The sequence below is a fragment of the Camelina sativa genome, chromosome 17, assembly GCF_000633955.1.
Source record: "Camelina sativa cultivar DH55 chromosome 17, Cs, whole genome shotgun sequence".
In the NCBI taxonomy this organism is placed as follows: Eukaryota; Viridiplantae; Streptophyta; class Magnoliopsida; order Brassicales; family Brassicaceae; genus Camelina; species Camelina sativa.
In genome coordinates, this window is record NC_025701.1 from 28,093,353 (window position 1) to 28,112,163 (window position 18,811).

General features: G+C 32.5%; 4 protein-coding genes across 4 annotated transcripts; 2 read left to right on the top strand and 2 right to left on the bottom strand.

Annotated features, from left to right (window-relative positions):
* On the bottom strand, positions 692–1,405 carry LOC104758198. The gene has a single exon (XM_010481027.2). The coding sequence runs from the start codon at positions 1,303–1,305 to the stop codon at positions 832–834; it is 474 nt and encodes a 157-aa protein (XP_010479329.1). The 5' UTR covers positions 1,306–1,405; the 3' UTR covers positions 692–831.
* LOC104758200 (CLAVATA3/ESR (CLE)-related protein 11-like) lies at positions 7,086–7,620 on the bottom strand. The gene has a single exon (XM_010481028.2). It carries the CDS (start codon positions 7,509–7,511, stop codon positions 7,212–7,214), a length of 300 nt encoding a protein of 99 aa, XP_010479330.1. The 5' UTR covers positions 7,512–7,620; the 3' UTR covers positions 7,086–7,211.
* On the top strand, positions 13,677–15,074 carry LOC104758201 (transcription factor DIVARICATA-like). Its single transcript, XM_010481029.2, has 2 exons — positions 13,677–14,207; positions 14,401–15,074. The coding sequence occupies exons 1-2, from the start codon at positions 13,777–13,779 to the stop codon at positions 14,927–14,929; spliced, it is 960 nt and encodes a 319-aa protein (XP_010479331.1). The 5' UTR covers positions 13,677–13,776; the 3' UTR covers positions 14,930–15,074.
* On the top strand, positions 15,956–17,023 carry LOC104759852 (eukaryotic translation initiation factor 3 subunit B-like). The gene is made up of 3 exons (XM_010482731.1): positions 15,956–15,970; positions 16,056–16,175; positions 16,628–17,023. The coding sequence occupies exons 1-3, from the start codon at positions 15,956–15,958 to the stop codon at positions 17,021–17,023; spliced, it is 531 nt and encodes a 176-aa protein (XP_010481033.1).

An 18,811-nucleotide genomic window follows, 5' to 3' on the forward strand; every position in this document is an offset into this window, starting at 1 on the left:
GGGGGTGTATTCAACTTGACATTTTAAGTAATTTGTGTGAAATTTACAAATTCTATGTTATTCAATCATGGATTTTAAAAAGTCTATTAAAATTCACTGTTATTGAACTGATGATTTAAAAATCTACTTTAAAATCCACTGTTATTCAAAACAGTTTTGTGGATTAGGATTTTAATAATTTTTAGGATTCTGGAGGATTTTGGAGGATTTGTTTAGTTAAAAATACAGAAATCCAAATCTCATGGTTTTAGGTGGGATTTGAAAGAATTTTACAGAAAATCATATGAACTTCCCGAAAATCTATCAAAATTCTAAATTTTCTAAATCCCATCAAATTCTCGGTTTGAATACACCCCCCCTTATAGTATTAAGAGCATGATATTTTTGAGTTTTGACCCGGAAGTTTTAATAGCCTATCCAAATTTAAATGAAGTAACAAAACAAACAACTTATAGGCATAAAAGGGATCCATACCGTACACAGTAACATTCTTATCGAGTGAAATAGTATGATAAACTGATGATATGGAAAAGCTGACCTGAAAAAGAATATAATTTGACATTTATAGTATTAATAGCATGATGTTTTTGAGTTTTTAGCCTATCCAAATTTAAATGTTGTAACAAAACAAACAACTTATAGGCAAATTAGGCATAAAAGGGATCATACGTACAGTACACAGTAACATTCTTATATATACATAATTTGTTTATGCTGCCTAATCGACACATCATGACCTCAATCATCTAATGGAGCCTGCCTCCTCTTATATTAATATGAAGCTACTTAAAAAAATCATTCGTTCCCATCGGGTTTAACGGTGACCCGGGTTTAAGAACCGGTCGGGTAAACGGGTAACGGAGTGCTACGTGGTGATCTCGGTGGCACCTCATTTAAAAGCCGTCCGTTACAGTCGTAATAAATCACACCCGAGAAATCCAACGGCTCACATTTGCCTCCCATCAAAATCTCTCTCTGCCAAAGACCGTGCTCCTCCTCCTCTGCCGCCGCCGCATTTTTCTCCGCCGTGTTTTTCCGGCCGATCATCGTCATCGCCTTGTTGCTCAAAGACGTCAACAACTCTTTAGTCCGAGGAGACCTCAGGGGCGAGCTTGTTAGATTCCATCGGAATCTTTCTCCGCCGCTTCGAGTTTGCTTCTTTGGCTTTAGCTTTAGCTTCTTCGAGAGCCGATTCGCGTGTCTAGCGCAAAGAACCATTATAGAGACAAGAAAGCTTACGCTTAGACGTTTGTGGGACGAAGAGGAGGAGGAGGAAGAGTTATGTTCCGGCGTTGATCGGTCCATATCCTCGCCGGAAAAGAATATTAAAGAAGTTACAAAAAAAAAAAAATTTGCTTTCGTTACCTTTTTTTAGGGTTTAACTAGTCAAACTCAATAATTTGAATTTGATCTAGAGGCGATTTAGTCTCTAGTGTCTGAAACGTATGTGTTAAGTGCTATATATAAGTAATGGACACGTTAATGAGAGTTAAGAAAATGGTTAGTAGGTTACCGGTGGAATCGGTCGTCTTTGCTTAAATTGATTTGTATATGATATTGTCATATATATGTGGACAATGAGTTCTTGAATATAATTAATAAATTTGAAACTTTCGTTTTCGTTTTCTTTAGATTTATGTTGAATATTTGAAACTTCAAAGAGCATGCGAGGGATATGCTCAACGAACTTTGCCTTATGTATTAAAATATTGTATAAAGAAATATAAGCTAGGAAACGAGACATATACTTTGTCTACGTATAATATTTGAAATCCTAGTATTCAGTTTCATTACAGAAAAGGGATTGGGTCTTGATGCTAATTACATGGTTATTACTATAAATACTAGTAACTAGGAGAAAATCCGTACTACAGCACGAGATTACGGATTATATATTTTATTAGTAATTTTTTGTAGTTTGAATTTTTGTAAGGTAGTTTTTTATTTTATTTTGACTCATTTCTTTTGTTTATATAGTCTTGAGTTGTATATTTGGTGATATACGGTAAATTGGAAATCCTGATAAAGTAAGTTGTTCAGATAATGTAATTTTTCACGGAAACAGACACACCGTTATATCGGATAGTAGTTTTTAAAGATAATGGATTTTAAGGGAGTGAAAGAAAAGGGGTGAGCCATCATTTGTTTTATTGATATAGAAATGTAGTCGGGGTATACAGAAATATAGAAAGGGGATGCTACAACACGGGATGATAAATGTTGTAATTAATTTATGTATATTTTGAATACATAAAATATTTTGGTTTATGTGTTTTTTATAATTTCAAAATTTTAAATAGTATTAAATAGTATATTTAGTGTTAACAGATATACAATGGTCGTTTTACAGTTTAATGCTTAAAGGTGTTAAATTCATATACCAGATTTTGTTGTAGTTTTAGTTTGGACTATTGCATGTATATAATCTACACGTAACTATTTTAGAATGGCAAAGACATCTCTACTCATCCCGTATTGTCCTGTCCCGTCATGTTTCATCTCGTCCCTACTCGTAAATTTTTTTTATGTCCCATAACTCCAAAATTTTTGGATAAGAACTTGACTAAATTTGATGCTTTTCTCACATTTTTTGACATAAAATTTATTTCCTTCTACAATAGAAGATTTGTTCATAGTAAATAAATTAAAAAACTATTTATTAATATTTAATTTTGCATAAATATATAGTAATACAATATAGTCAACCAATTTAGAGTTGTAAATACTTTACTTTAGGGTAATTACTATTTAGAAATACAAATATAAATTGAAATTTCTTTGCTTCTTTTTTTTTTTTTTTAAATGAATTTTTATAATTTTTCTTAAACAAATAATGCAATCCATGAAATAGTTTATTTTCATAAATATATATTATTTTTCTTTATGATTACAAAATATATTAGTTACATAAGATCTTTTTAAAGATATTTCTTGCATATCTTGTGTTGTAGAGAGTATTTACAAATAAGTTGACTTTTATAGTAATTAGTAAGTCCCTTTATTCTATATTCTTATAGACCAATAGCATTTGATCTTTGCCGATGTGTATGCGGTGAATATCTGATGAACAAAATAAGAAATGATGAACGGTTTTGGGATTTGGAGCGTTTTAATTTTTGTTTGGTGATTAACAAAGAAAACTTACCAAACAAAAAAAAGAATCAACGATATATACATAACGGTGATTGGTGAACGATATATGCATAAGAATAATAATAAAAAGTAGTACTAATATGTTGTCAAAAAAAGAAGTAGTACTAATAGATAAGAGGAACGTAAACGTCACTTGGACGGCCATGAATGATTTATATATTGACAGAATCGATATTCGATCTTCCATATCACTGATCGTGAAACAAATTCACATTATTTGACCAAGATATATTGTCTCGTAATTTCTGTAAAATTATTGATGTTCAAGTTCAATGGAAATTATGGAATGTATGTTTTTAGGTAAATATATATATATACTTATAACGAAAATAGAATAAACTTAGCACTGTTGTTACCTTTATCAAAGAAAAAAAAAGAAGAAAACTTAACATTGATATTCAACAAAAGTTTACATTCTTTATTTTCTCTAAATTATATAAAGTAATATTAGTGAATGCCACAAATATGGAGAGAAATAAACAAAATATCACAAAATTTTTTTTTATAGGAAAATACCACTGGGCCCACGTTTATTGTGGAGTGAAAAGACATAATTACCCTATTTTATTTTAATGTTAGATTAGAAAGAATGAATAATTCATGAAATCTTTTAAAATAACATGTTATATTAAACTAAAAAACGTTCAATATATAAAAATACCGTGTTATATTAAACAGTAACATGTTAAAAAGAGAAATTAACTAATACTGCATGTAATTCGAAGAAATAGCATGTTCCAAAAAATAATAGCAGAAGTTCCAAGATGAGTGCATATGAGAGAAGAGAGAGAGAGTTAGTGAAAGAGAAAGAAAAAGAGAAATAAAATGACAGATGTTTCATGAGGAGTGGGCATGAGGGAAAAGAAGAGAGAGAGAGAGCCGAAAGAGGGAGAAAATGCATGAGGGAAGAGAATATGTCAAAAAAAAAAATAACATAATATTTTAAAAAATCATATGTAGTATTTAAAATAGATATAATTATAATTGTGATGGAAGAGAGAGAACACCCTCAAACAGTTGTGGTATTTTATTAATTATGTTTTGCTCTTGTGCTATCTATTGCATATATACTCAATTATATATTCCTCAACTTGCTTGTGGCCGGATGATTGTGACGTAATTGTTTTTTTTTCTTGTGTTTGATTTTCATTAGTAGCAAATTCATATGCATATTGAACAATAGGAACTAAATTTGTCTGTATTGCCGGATGGTTTGTTTGGCTCTTGCAAAATAATCTGAGTAGTTGAAAATTTTGTGGACGCAACTTGTTTTTTTTTGTTGGACTTGTTCATCACTAAAGTTTAAACGACTTAAATTGGTTGAAGTTAAACTAGATTTCTAGTCATAGATTCTTTTGTGTATCCAAAAATCCCAATAGAAAATGACATTTATGTCGTCAATAGCATTAGTTTTACACTTCTACTTCGTTTTTTTCTTGTAATTATTTGGGGTCGAGTGGTGTTGATGGGCCTTTATAACAACTCGATCTTTCGATACAGTGGTGCGGAGCCATCCTGCATTGACTTTTGTGAGTTTGTCTTTCATTTATTCCTAAATTTGACTCAGTCTCTATCGGTTCGTCACTCATTATTTGACATTTTTATTCTAATCAAATTCATGGATTATGGATATGCTAACATTTAATATGACACTTCTAATAATCATTTTCTTAGACTAAGTGCAAATTAACTATCTAATGTTGATGAATGGGAAACCACGATGACAGGTAGTTTATGCCCTTCAAAATTATATATACATGATGTACGTGATTATAAATTTATAAGTAGTAATATTTTGGGAATTTTGACATTTCTGTAATTAGATATGAAATTATAGAGTAAATTAAAATCTCAACTAAAATCTTTTAATTAGAAGGTATTTATTAAGATTGGAGTATGTAACACAATGATTAGCACTAGTGAATAGCGTCGTGTCATTACGCTTTGTTCAAATTTGATGATGTGATTATGTAGAAGTTTAAGAAGAAAATATTTTTGCTTATTAATACATGAAAGGCCATTAAGATTTTGTACCGAAGCAACTAGCAAGTCATCTAATTAGTGTACTCTAAATTTGCATTAATATATATGTATATATATTCGTCAGTAACCTTATGCGATCCCCAAAAGCTCTCCTAGCGAAATTTTCCACTCAAATGATTCATTATTTTGAGGCAACATTTGAATCAACTAGGAGATGAGAACACAAAACTAGCGAAATTTTTTTATTCCTAAGACTTTAATTTAAAAAGACTGTATAGCAATTATGTGATACAAAAATATTTGAACAAAATCTTTTCGTTAGCAAATAGAGTCTGTAATCTGTTTTCCTGCGTTTATGTTTTAAAAAAGAAAAAAAATAAATCTCGATTTTTAAGTTTAAAATTGTTATAGTTAATCTATATTCGGATGTTCATTCATAAAATGTATTGATGGTGTGGGTTCAATTTGACCTCTATTGGAAAAGGTCACAGAGGGCCAATCATCTTAATCTATTGATCCCATGCACCTCACCTCAAGAAAAGCCTCAACTTGAAGAAAATTGTTTCTTAAAACTAAAATTAGATAAGGAAACAAATGATTTTAATTCCAGGTTTGTGATGATGATATTGTTCTTAAAATAATGACGAAAATGCAATCATGGGAGCATGTAATATTCGATGGAGTTTTCTTCTTTCTCGTACGCATTAATAAGTGGAAGTACTTATATGATCAGCAATGAGGTATCCGAAAACTTAACAGAAGAATGAGGTTATATTTTTGATAAACTGGCCGTAAGAACTGATGTTTACACCAAAAGAGTAGACAAAGAAAGCTTTTACATTTTTTTTTTCTGATTTTGAAGGGATAAATTAAAGTAGTACAAAAGGTCTCTATATGCTAGCATTACTTTTTAATATATAAACGTTTTGCTTTCTGATCTATCTAACTAATATAAAATTGTTGAGGAAAAAAAAAGATTAAACTTACATGAAGATGAGTGTAGTGTCAAATGCGGATCTCTTTATATCTGAACCCCATATAGCCGATGGATTCCATAGATCTTATGCATTCACAAACACACGCACTCGACTTTATTCGTGGCGCCTATATATATACATAGTTTAATAAAATGACTAGTGTACATAGTTTAATAAAATGACTAGTGAACAAACTCCACCTTTTTTGTTGACATTTGGAAAGAGTGATTAGGTCCAAATCTTATAATTAAGTGGGGATAATTGTTATTTTTTTGCAGATAAAATGTCAATACCAACTATGGGATTTTTTGAATGAAAGTTTCTGAATATCATCGATGACTTATATTGAACTATGTTACTGAGAGTACTTTAGTGTTGAAGAGTGTATAGAAGATGACATGAATGATAATTCGGGTTTCGTTATAGTGTTATCTTATTTGTTCTTCATTTTCTAATATGCTAGTTAATGTATGTATATATATTGACTCACATTATACAATAACACTGATAGTTTATACGGTTAAAGTATATGATATATATCTCCTTTCTTGCATAATATAAGAAAAATAATATTTGCATGAGTAAGCTAATTTTAATTTTCACAATAAAATATATAAAAATCATTTTTTTTATAGGAAAATACATTGAGTGTGTAGTTTGTTAATAACTCAAACACACTTTCACTCAAATATATTTACCAGAAATTCAACACTTTAACAGAAAATATATCTTCAAAATAACATATTATTAACTCGACGTACCTTATCTCAATATGAACAATATAATGTACTTTGTACTCAACATAAATAGAAGCAAATCACATATATTAATTATGTTCAGTGAACATAACAAGTACTTCATTGGATAGTGGAGAGATCCATAACTATATATATACAGAAACTGAAGCTTTTAGTAGATATTAATGAACCCGCTTCGAATTAAGAAACCATAATAAACAAATATGATGGTTATATCAATTTCATACACTTCTTCACAATATATAATCATGATCCATTGTCATGAATGCTGTCATAGCACTATATTAATCCAAAAAGCAACAAAAATCTATTGAAAAAAAGTAAAACAAAAACCTTTTAGCTAGTGATGCAAAGGATTTGGACCGCTAGGTACGATCCGTTCCTCATCATTGTACCATGAACCGGTTTCTTTTCCGGTCAGGCCTTGACTTTGACGTTGAGTGCGATCTTTGTTCTTGAGAAACGGTGTGAAATCAAAATTACTTGCTAGAATCCTCTTATGGCCAAGGCCATTAACGCCGGATTTGCGCTTGTAAGAAGCCGTCAAAGCAAAAGAAATAAGAAGCAAAACGAACAATGCAGAGAGAAGAGAGACGTGGAAGAGGAAACTACACGGCTTAGGTTGTTTCTTCATGGCCATGTAGAGAAAATTTTGATGAAGATGAAAAAGCAATAGAGGTCATGGAGACAGAGGGAAAGAGAGAGAGAGATAAGAGAAATGGTTAGAGAAAAAGATATGAGATTTTATGATTAAAATAGGTGTTTCTTTAATGTTAATCTCCCAGAAATTATAGCTTGAGACGAGTTTTATATAAGTTTGGAAGAATAAAGTACATAATAATGTAATTAATGTATTAACTTATGATATGGATTATTTACATATTAGGCATATATGTATGGGGGATTTGAGTATTGGATTTGTGAAAAAATGTATGAAACTGAGGGAAAGAAGAGAGTCAAAAGGTTACTTTACGTTCAAGGAAGAATGGAGGTGGAGTGGTACCATAAAAAAAGGCCAAATAGTCAAAGTTTTGAATTTATTACATTCTATTTGGTATGACCTAATTTTATTGGAGGTTGGGCACTTTTTAAACCTTACAACTTTAGTTTATATTTTTATATGCGTTACATAAGTAATATTGTTTCGATATACGGGTTCGAAATAGCCAAGAAATGCTCAAAATTAACTTTGGTGCAACTTTAATAAATAGGACAAATTAGATTCGGATTAATTGAGGTGTATAAATAAGTTTGAGTAGTCCGACGTTTTGAATATCGTACATTAGTCGCCATAATGCACGGTGGTAGTTGACTTGATGATGACTTTGAATCTTTGATATTACATTCGCAGTTCGTTTTTTAGTTTCTACGGTTTTATTTTATCCAATATATATATACATTTATTCAAAGAAAATTATGTTGACATGTGAAGATGTTTATGTATAATAATAGTTAGCATTAGTATTCTAAGGTTTGTAAGGTTTGAGTTGTTTGATTGTAACTACTGAATAAAAAAAAAATCGTTTTTTATAGTATATGAACTTTTTAAAATCGTAAAATTATATATTACAGAAAACTATAGAATTTTTATGATTTTATTTCAAATTATATGAATTATCCTATTTGTTTGTCTGTTTTTTTATAAAGATTTCTAATATGTAATATATGATGCACTGTCAAATATTAGGAGAACTAGATTTGGACCCGTGCTACAGCACGGATTGAAATACATTTTATTATTTTTAAAATATTATATATGTAATTGTATATAATATTATTTGGATGCAACTCATGCAAATAATTTTATTGTAAATATTATTCATGAAATGTAAATGTATTATGTAAGTCTTATATTGTTAATTTTAACCCGTGTTAGAGTATATAAAATTATTAATCCATGCTAGAGTGTGTCTAGCAGCTTCCGTGCTAGAGTATATAAAAATTTATCTCGTGCTTGAGTTTGTAAGTCTTAAAATTATAATATAAAAACAAAATTCAATCTGTGCTCTAGCATGGTCCTAATTTTTATTGAACGTTATGGTTTATCAATAAAATCTGTGGAAAGTAAATTTCTAATATTGTGTTTAAAGATCTTTGGAAACAACTTGATATATGACTAAAATCTTCTGAAAATACAGTTTGAAAGATCCATGATTTTATTTATTACCATTAATATATCAATTATCAATTTGGAATATCTCCAATTAAGGTTGCACCCAATATTTAGGTGTAACCATTAATATATGAATTAATCTATAACCTATCTATAACCTATTTGTAATCATTTATAATTAATTAAAAATATAAAGTCTACAAAAACTATGTTGTGTACTTCTTTTTATTAAAAAGGAGATCATTTGAAATAACTCCGCGATTATAATTTTAAATTAAATAATATAATTTAATCACTATAATATAAACTATATTGTGTACTTCTCTTTATTTTATATTATAATATAAATAATATAAACTATGTTATGTACTTTTCTTTTATTAAAAAGAAGATCATTTGAAATAACTATGTTGTGATCTTCATGATATATTTGCTCCACGATTTATGAATTTATTATTTATTATCTATATACTCCACGATTTATGGATTTATTATTTATTATCTATATATAAAGAGTTATCTTATGAAGAGTATAGAGTTAATGTATATCTTATATATAACCTATTAGTATGCATTTGTAACTATTTATATTTTTTATAAAGTCTACAAAACTTAAGTTGTGTACTTCCCTTTTATTAAAAAGGGGATGACCATTAGGCATTAGTTACAATAGTTGGAAAATTAATAACTTTAATATGTATTGCATGTAGGCAGAAATGCAGAATACTATTTTGCATTTTTTTTTTTTTTTGGATAATTAAGAGTGGCCATTAGTTATATTTATGTTTGGTTGTTGACAAAAAAAAAAGGGCTGTTGTTTGTTTGTTTGTATCCTGCATTCCTGCTACACTCAAGAGTAAATAATATACACGAAACAAATGAATCAATATTACATCCAAGTGCTTTAGTAAGAATATAAGATATTTGCTGTTAAAAAAATAAATAAATAATAAGAATATAAGATTTGATTGCATAAATATAGTGCGCATGAATGTGATAACACGCAAATGTCGCATTGCAACGGACATTAACTTCAATTTCACTCTAATATTCCTATATCCCAAACTTTGGCCTTATTTTCATATTAGATTATTATGTAAATACTGACTATTTAGTTAATTATTTGCATAATTGACATATTGAAATTTGAAGCCCACAAAAAACAAAGCTTCTATAGTTCTTCTTCTTCCGTACATTACGTTAATTTGATTCATTCCCCAGCTGTAAGTCTGTAACCCAATGATATATATTTGGAACTATATTGTATATAATATATCTTCCGTACACAATTGATTAAAATTTAACGCATCTATGGGCCTATAATTGGGGAAAGGGAGGGGTGGGTGTCCCTTAAAAAGTTTAAGGAACGTGGCCAATAAAGGCCCTAGGATTTACAACTGGTGAACAGGAAACATAAAAATTGTTCATAATGAAACCACCCCATCAAATTTTCAATTAAGTACTGATGACTTTATTTATTCACTTGAAAAATGGTTTGCTAGTTCTAGGCATGTGCATTCAGGTTTCGGATGGGTTTGGATTTTTCCGAATTCGGGTAGGAAAGTTTAGTATTCGTCTAAGTTTTATGGCAATTTGGTTTGGGTAGTTGAATCGGTTTCCCTCCAGTTTTTGAGATTATTTTTTACTATCGATTTAATTAAAAAAGGTTTAATTGTAGTAAATTTGGTTAAGTTTTGCAAAAACAATATTGTATAACTTTGACAAATATAACCAAGAATTTTCGGATTATAATTTGATTTGGAATATATTATATTGTTTGGTTTTTGCTTCGGTTTGGATACTTCGAGTGGAATCCTTTTGGGTTTTATAACTATTGGGTTTGGGTGCAAAACCAAGTTTCTCGGTTGCAAAATTTGGTTGTAGAGATAATGAGTCCTATATTGAGTCTGTAATGGTTCCAGATTGGTTAAGAGCTACTCTTTGTAATGACATTTCCTAAAGCAATATAATTTGATTTGAGTAAAAAAAAAAAAAAACCAAGTTTCTCGGTTTAGTTTTCAGATGTTACGCCCAAATCTAGTAAACTAGATAAGGACTCGTCTGATGTGCGGGTTTAAAAGTTTGTAAATAAAATAAAATTTAATAAAATATACTCTACAATATTTATAAATTTTCTTTTTGCTATAATACACTGATTTATATCCATATACAAATCTTTTATGTATGTTACCATTAAAAGTGTATTTTTTATACCTAGGTATACTGTATGCTACAAATATATTATTTACTACTACCTAGAAAATGTCTATATGAATAAATTAAGCTAAATATTATACGTCTCTTCACTTTCACTTTTGCATAGTTTTTTTAATCACTAAAATTGTTGGTTCCAAAAACATTTCGAATAAAAAAATAAATAAATTATATCACAATAGTATATGACCAACCATGTAGAGAACTTCGGTTCTGCCCTCCTCCCTTATGGAAAGAATCTTGCATCCAAACTCCTCCATCATAGAGAGAACCTTGGCTCCGTCTTCCTCCCTTGGAGAGATAACCTTACGTCCAACCTCCCATACCTTCCTCCTCTGTAGAGATAACCGTGCGTCCAACCGCCTCCACCATAAAGAGAACCACGACTCTGCCCTTCTCCTGTATGGAGAGAACATGTTCACGTCTAGGGGCGGAACTAGAAAAAAAAAATAGTGGGTGCAGATTGCTCTAAGGTGGGGTTGAACACACAACCTTTGACCAATTCTGGGGCAAACTCTAACCATTTTGCCACTTTTCTTACTTTGTCTAATGTAAAACATTTATCTATTTCTATACTTACTGGGGGCAACTGCCACCACCAACCTCAATGTGGGTCCGCCACTGTTCACGTCTTTTAGCTATCTCAAAGTAGTTTGCTCCAGCAACCAATGAAACTAAAGACCCTTTTTCAACGTCACAAAATTTTTGGATAGTAACTAATGTTAAATTTCTCAATGTATTCGTAAAAGTTTCTTTGACAAACCATGATATAGCCTCTGTCTCCAAGCTCCTATGGATCTATCAACAACGATTTATGTTTTTCCAATCTATATATGTTTGTTGTAAGCTTGGGTTTGATTAGTGCTATTTTATCCAACCATTATATTGATGACCTTTTCCTCTTTATCTCCATTTGAACGAATGGTGACAATTATGTTTGTACAAAGAAAAAGGTCTATGACCAACCAATCAAGGTTGAGAAATTAGAAGAAACTTAATTGGACATAGTTAAAAAATATTAATATTATTATTGATCAAACGATTCAATTCATAGTCTGATAGATCCTTGATGGAACTTATTAATCGGACTTATTAATATTTCTAAAACAAAATATTTTATTTTTGTAGTAATCAAAATTCCTCCTATTAAATATTATTTTTTACACATGTCAAAATCTGAAATTGTAACTTAACACATGTCAAAATCTTGTTAATGGCTAACTTTCAAAACCCAACTTTATATAATAAGATTCTATATTCTTAGTCATAGAGAAATTTAAATTTCGTGTTGCATCTCTTCATGAGATTTAAATGATTTTATGCATGTCGGTGTAAGATCAATATCTCATAGTTGATTTGAGTCACTAAAAGCACGTTATTACTACGTTATTACTGAAGTTTTTCCTCCGTTTCAAAATATAGGATGTTTTAGTGAAAACACGCATATTAAGGAATAGTTACTTTTATAAAGTTTAACCAATCATAAACAAGACTGCATAATATAAAATATAAAATTAATCAAAAAGTTGCATAGAAAATTGTAAACATCCTATATTATGAAACAAGAATATTTCCCTAAAACATCTTATATTATAAAACGGAGAGAATATAAGATAATAAGAACCCTAATCGAGGTGAGATAACACAATTAGGGAAGCTAAACGATCAAACTTGTCAACCGTCTTCATGAAAGTCTATCCAAACAAATTTAGACGATTAAGGGTTAGACTTCTCACTCATTTAGGAGAAAGCTAGTGACATATTACTTGCCCAAGAACTTACTTGGTATCTTTGTTTTCTTTATATAGTAGTACAGTATATACATCAACTACTTGGTAGATTTTATTTGATTGGATTCGGTTTGGTATAGTGTACTAACAAATATTTTGACTTCGATAATTATTTTTTACACATTATTCTCATTTCTGAATTCAGTAAATATAGAGTTTTACAATGTGATCAACATTTACAATGACAGTCTCAAATTGCTTTTATGTTAACATAATTCAACATTTAAAACTTAAAAAGAAAAGAAAATAATGAACTTTTTTCTGAACTAAATTGTTTGCAATAAATATTAAAATCGAAAGGTTTGCCAAACTACACTAATCATTTGCATTGCTTTCAAGTTGTAATATAATAAACCGAAGTAACCAAAATCTCTAAAGAACGAATGAGGATGAATTTTGAAAGAAAAGTGAAGAGTGATCGTCAACTACAAGAATCTTATCCTATGGGTACTACTCTTTCCTTATGAGTGACACAATAGAAAACGAACCCAAACTTGATTGATGATGCTTGTGAATAAGATAAAGTCCCAATCAATCTCTTATCATGCGCATATGCACTGTCCCCTACTATCCTGCGCATATACAAATTGTCTAATCTTATAATGCGCACCTCAACTTAAAACACCAAAAGAAAGAAAGAAATAAAAGTTTCACAAAACTCCAAAAGGTAAAGAATCTGACCCATTCACATACGTTTCACAAACTCTTATCATGCCCACCACACGATTAAACCAAAGAGAAGAAAGAGAAGAGAGAGAGAGAAACAGAGAGATTTTTGAATCAATCGAATGGAGAGTGTGGTGGCAGCAACATGGAGCAGAGAAGAAGAGAAGGCATTCGAGAACGCAATTGCGTTGCATTGTGTAGAGGAAGACATAACAGATGATCAATGGATGAAAATGGCGTCAATGGTTCCAAGCAAGACCTTAGAACAAGTAAAGAACCATTACCAAATCCTTTTAGAAGATGTCAAAGCAATCGAGAATGGTCAAGTTCCTTTACCTCGTTATCATCATCACCGGAAAGGTCTCATCGTCGATGAAGCAGCAGCAACTTCTCCGGCCAACAGAGACTCTCATTCCTCTGGATCATCGGAGAAGAAACCAAATCATGGAACCTCAGGGATAAGTAGCTCCAATGGTGGAGGAGGAAGAAGTAGTGGATCCAGAGCAGAGCAAGAGAGAAGAAAAGGGATCCCATGGACTGAAGAAGAGCATCGGTTTCTTCTTCTTCTTCTTCTTCTTCTTCTTCTTCTTCTTCTTCTTCTTCTTCTTTTATCTATCCATTGACATTTTCAAACTTAAAGAGTGAAAAAAAAAGATTTCAAAGATGTTACCTTTTATTCAATGCTCTGTTACCTTTTGGTTCAAAGATCTCACCTTTATAGAATCCTCTGTTTTTTTTTGTGAAAGGTTGTTTCTTTTGGGTTTGGACAAATTTGGGAAAGGAGATTGGAGAAGCATTTCAAGGAACTTTGTGATCTCAAGAACTCCAACACAAGTTGCAAGCCATGCTCAAAAGTACTTCATCCGGCTTAACTCGATGAACCGAGATAGAAGGCGGTCTAGCATTCACGACATCACCACCGTGAACAATCAACCTCCTGCGGTTACAGGAGGACAACAACAACAACAACAACAACAAGTGGTCAAACATAGACCAGCTCAGCCACAACCACAGCCACAACCGCAACCGCAACCACATCATCCGCCAACAATGGCTGGATTAGGGATGTATGGTAATGCGCCTGTGGGACAACCAATCATCGCACCACATGATCATATGGGTTCAGCTGTTGGAACACCTGTGATGCTTCCACCTCCAATGGGAACTCATCATCATCACCATCATCATCATCTTGGAGTTGCTCCTTATGCTGTACCGGCTTACCCGGTACCACCATTACCGCAGCCACATCCAGCTCCCTCTACTATGCACTGACAAACAATACAGTTGGTAATACACTGACAACATTGTACTGAAAACTTGTGTACATTCTCATAATCGAATAGCGAAACTGCGGCAAGTAATAATGTACAGCAGAGGAATCTGTTTTTCCATTTAAAAAAAAAAAAAGTCATTTCTCAATAAAGTTGTTGAAACAAAAGGCCTATCAGGATTTCATATTGAGACAGCAGAGATAAAGTTGAATAGAAAGCAACAACCAAAACATACTGAAGAGTGAAAGACCAAGTGATGACTAAAAGTTTTTACCAAAATATGCTAAAATTAGAGTAGGGAAAATGGTCTCTCATGTTTCACTTATTAGAGAAACTCTCCTGTAAAAGAAGCCAACCAGGTCTAGTCTTCCAGGAAAAGGGAATTTTCCAAATCCAAAAAAATGAGTAAGAGCAAATTAATATTCGCTTCATGATGCTTTTGTGTATGGGCTCGAGGCCCAACGAGTTTAATAACATCGTCGTTGCACAGCTTTAATAATAAACGAGGTCAAAAGAGAAAACAAGCCAGTACGTAGCCACTTTGCGGTTGTTGTGTCATTCAAGTTTCGAAATCATGGCGTGTATGGGCGGCAAAGATCACAGTACTAGACCCAAATCTAAGAGGATTGCGAGGTGATGTTTTCTATTTTTCTCTCTTACAATGGTACCACTAGCTAGGAGTTTTTTTTAGTCTCTTGATTTCTCGAGCCATCATTTCAACTGCTAGTTTTATGGTATATTCTAAATGGTTGCTGCTGTATTTGTAGCCAACAAGTCAAAAGACTCAAAACTGGAGTGGTCGATATTGCTGAGGAATCATACAATATCAGACGGAATTAAATTTTATTAAGTAGTATACTCAGGTTACAACTACTTGTTTCTACTATGATCACCACCACTTTGTGTATATATAATATATATATATAGATGCTGTGTACACGGTGAAATTACACTGTTTTCCCATAGCTTGTTTGTGCAGGCTGTTAAGAAATTATACCCTAAGCTAAACCCAATTTATCTACTACCCATGGATGTGGAGTCGGTACAGTGTACGTTTACTTATTACCTGTCTATCTGGCTTGAGACCTTGTTTTGTTCTACATGCTGAGATCAATATGTTTCTTTAGTGGTGTCGTACTCGTGTACATGAATTGGACCAGCTAGTCGTCCATCAAGGCCACAGTATTAACCGTATTTTAGTAAATGATCCTACTCGTAAGACGGTCACATATCTTCCCAATATTGAGGTAACTTTCTAAACATTTTTATTTTTTTGTCCATTGTCACTTTCTAATGCTATGGTGTAATGTAACATATTGGTTTTTAAAACAGTGTGTTTCCGTTTTCTCTCCATATATAGGATTAATTTATAGGACTGAGGATTTTGAGAATTACATTTTTGTTATTGAAGGCAGAGATGTTTGACATCTCACCAGGTGAAAACCAAACCCAAGCAAAACCGAAAAGTGAGTGCATCTTTGCTTCTCTTCTTTCTTACTTTATACTTCCAATCTCACAATTTGATGCTGAGTGAAAAGATGATAAATACTTTGCCACACTTGTCAAAAACACTGTAGCTGTTTATGAGAATAAGACTTTCAGCCTGCGACGCCAAAAGCATGTTAACTTTGATGATGTTGTGGACATGTCTTGCACTGTTGAAAGGTGATGTCAAGCAGAAGGCTTACCAACAAGCTAGGTTGTTTTTCTGCAAATCCCTGGCCAGGTGGAGCTGATGCACAAGGATGTTCTCAAGGCTAGCAACTGTAAGATGCACTGGCAGAGCAATGGAAAGTATCTTGCTGTCCAAGTCACTCGACGTAGGTGCTCTCTGTTTGAGCTTTTCCGCTTCAGTGAGGAAGAAGGGCATTATTACCTTGAGTTGGACGAGAAAATCCTTGCTTTCGCGTGGGAGCCCAGCGGTCATAGGTTTGCTGTGATTCACGGAGACCAATCAAATCCAGGTGTCAGTTTCTATTCTATGGAGACTTTCCAAATTCCTGGAAAGGTTTCGAAGCTAGCTACCTTTGAAGACAAGCAAGCCGATGCCCTCTTCTGGTCACCAAGAAGCAAACACATATATAGTTCTGGCTGATTTGATAGAATGCTTCGATGGCCACCTCGAGTTTTTCGACGTAGATATAAGCTTGAGACTATGAACAAAGCTCCACACCTGATGGTCAACGAGATCTCGTGGGATCCAACTGGTAGGTATGGTAGCGTACCCCCACTCTGAATGATTCATGTGTTTCAATTTTTAAAAAGTTAATGTGTTTTTTATTATCTTTTTTTTTTTTTTTCTCTCGAGAACCGCGGTTTACACAATCCGATCCGAGAACATTACTAAGCCAGAGTCCAAGTCCAAGAAGCGTGAGATCAAAAAGGTTTACGCCGTTGCCGGGAATCGAACCCGGGTGACAGGCGGGAATACTTACCACTATACTACAACGACTTTGATTGCTTTTCTAATTTAGAGATTTCTATTTAGTTAAGTGACTAGCTTGGATCATAACTCAGTAGCATAAAGGCGAAGTCTTTTAAGCCAGAAAAAGAAAAACATGAAGAACAATCATGTTTACCTTTATCAAATAAGAATCATTTTCACACGTCAATACCAATTTATGTTTTCTTTTTCGATCGACTTAGAATCATACAAGTTCCAACCATTTGAAAGTAAAGAAGGTTACGAAGTCACTCTTTTTTTGTTTACTTGAGAGGTTTTATTTTGTATGTGATATAGGTACATACAAACTAATTTGTGGATATAATTTAATCGGCTTCAGTCTTTGTCGAATATATTTCCAAGTTATTTTATATACAAAACAAACTTTGGTTAAGGATTATATACAGTTCACGTAATTGTTTGCATATATGTTTCTACTCGTATGTAGTTGTGGAGGTCGAAGTAATATATGAATTTAATTTGTTGGATGCACATTTTACTAGTATGTTAATGTGAACTGTATATTGAAAAGTGATAATCGATTAACTCAATAACAATGGCTTAAATAGCCTTACAGAAAGCAAACAAACAACTGAATCAAAGCTAGAAAAACGGAAACAGACTCCACTAACAAACTGACCCTCAAGTCCACGACTCCACTTACTAAACCTCCATAAGACTCGGACTCCATGACTGAATCAACTCCAACATACCCTCCCTTAAGCTAATTCTCCTGAATTCAGCTTACTTCAGACATGTTAATCATCTCAAGCAATGCCCGTAACCTCTCAAACTGCTCCAGCTTCAACGGTTTTGTAAAAATGTCTGCAACTTGATTTTCTGTTGCACAATACTTAAGCTTGACAGTCTCGCCATTCACCAACTCCCTAAGATAATGAAATCTCACCTCTATTTGCTTGCTTTTACCGTGAAGAACAAGATGTTTGGAGAGTTGAATAGTTGAGCTATTGTCGCAATTAATCACCGTTGCAGACTTCTCTCCAGCACCAATTGTTTCAAGAATCCTTCTGATCCACACACACTGACAAGCACAAAACGCAGCTGCTATGTATTCCGCTTCGGTAGTCGAAAGTGCAACAACAGGCTGTTTCTTTGATGACCAAGAGATTGCACTAGATCCCATCAAGAAAACACAGCCCGTTGTACTCCTTCGATCATTTAAGTCTCCAGCATAATCGCTATCCATGAACGCCGTAAGTCTCATATCACCACCTTCATTCTTCCTGTAAAAGATTCCGAGTTTGATGGTACCTTTTAGATATCGCAGAATCCTTTTCGCAGCAAGCCAATGTGACATTCTTGGTTTAGCCATAAATCGACTTATGAGACACACACTAAACATCAAGTCAGGCCTGGTTACGGTTAAGTACATAAGACACCCAACAAGTTGCTTGAATAGTGTCTCGTCCACCTTCTCTC

Excerpts from the sequence above, each read along its gene's own strand:
- LOC104758198 (XM_010481027.2), bottom strand. The coding sequence starts at position 1,305 with ATGGACCGATCAACGCCGGAACATAACTCTTCCTCCTCCTCCTCTTCG.
- LOC104758200 (XM_010481028.2), bottom strand. The coding sequence starts at position 7,511 with ATGGCCATGAAGAAACAACCTAAGCCGTGTAGTTTCCTCTTCCACGTC.
- LOC104759852 (XM_010482731.1), top strand. Across the intron at positions 16,176-16,627 it reads CATATCTTCCCAATATTGAG|GTTGTTTTTCTGCAAATCCC; the intron begins GTAACTTTCTAA and ends CCAACAAGCTAG.
- LOC104758201 (XM_010481029.2), top strand. The coding sequence starts at position 13,777 with ATGGAGAGTGTGGTGGCAGCAACATGGAGCAGAGAAGAAGAGAAGGCA. Across the intron at positions 14,208-14,400 it reads TGGACTGAAGAAGAGCATCG|GTTGTTTCTTTTGGGTTTGG; the intron begins GTTTCTTCTTCT and ends TTTTTGTGAAAG.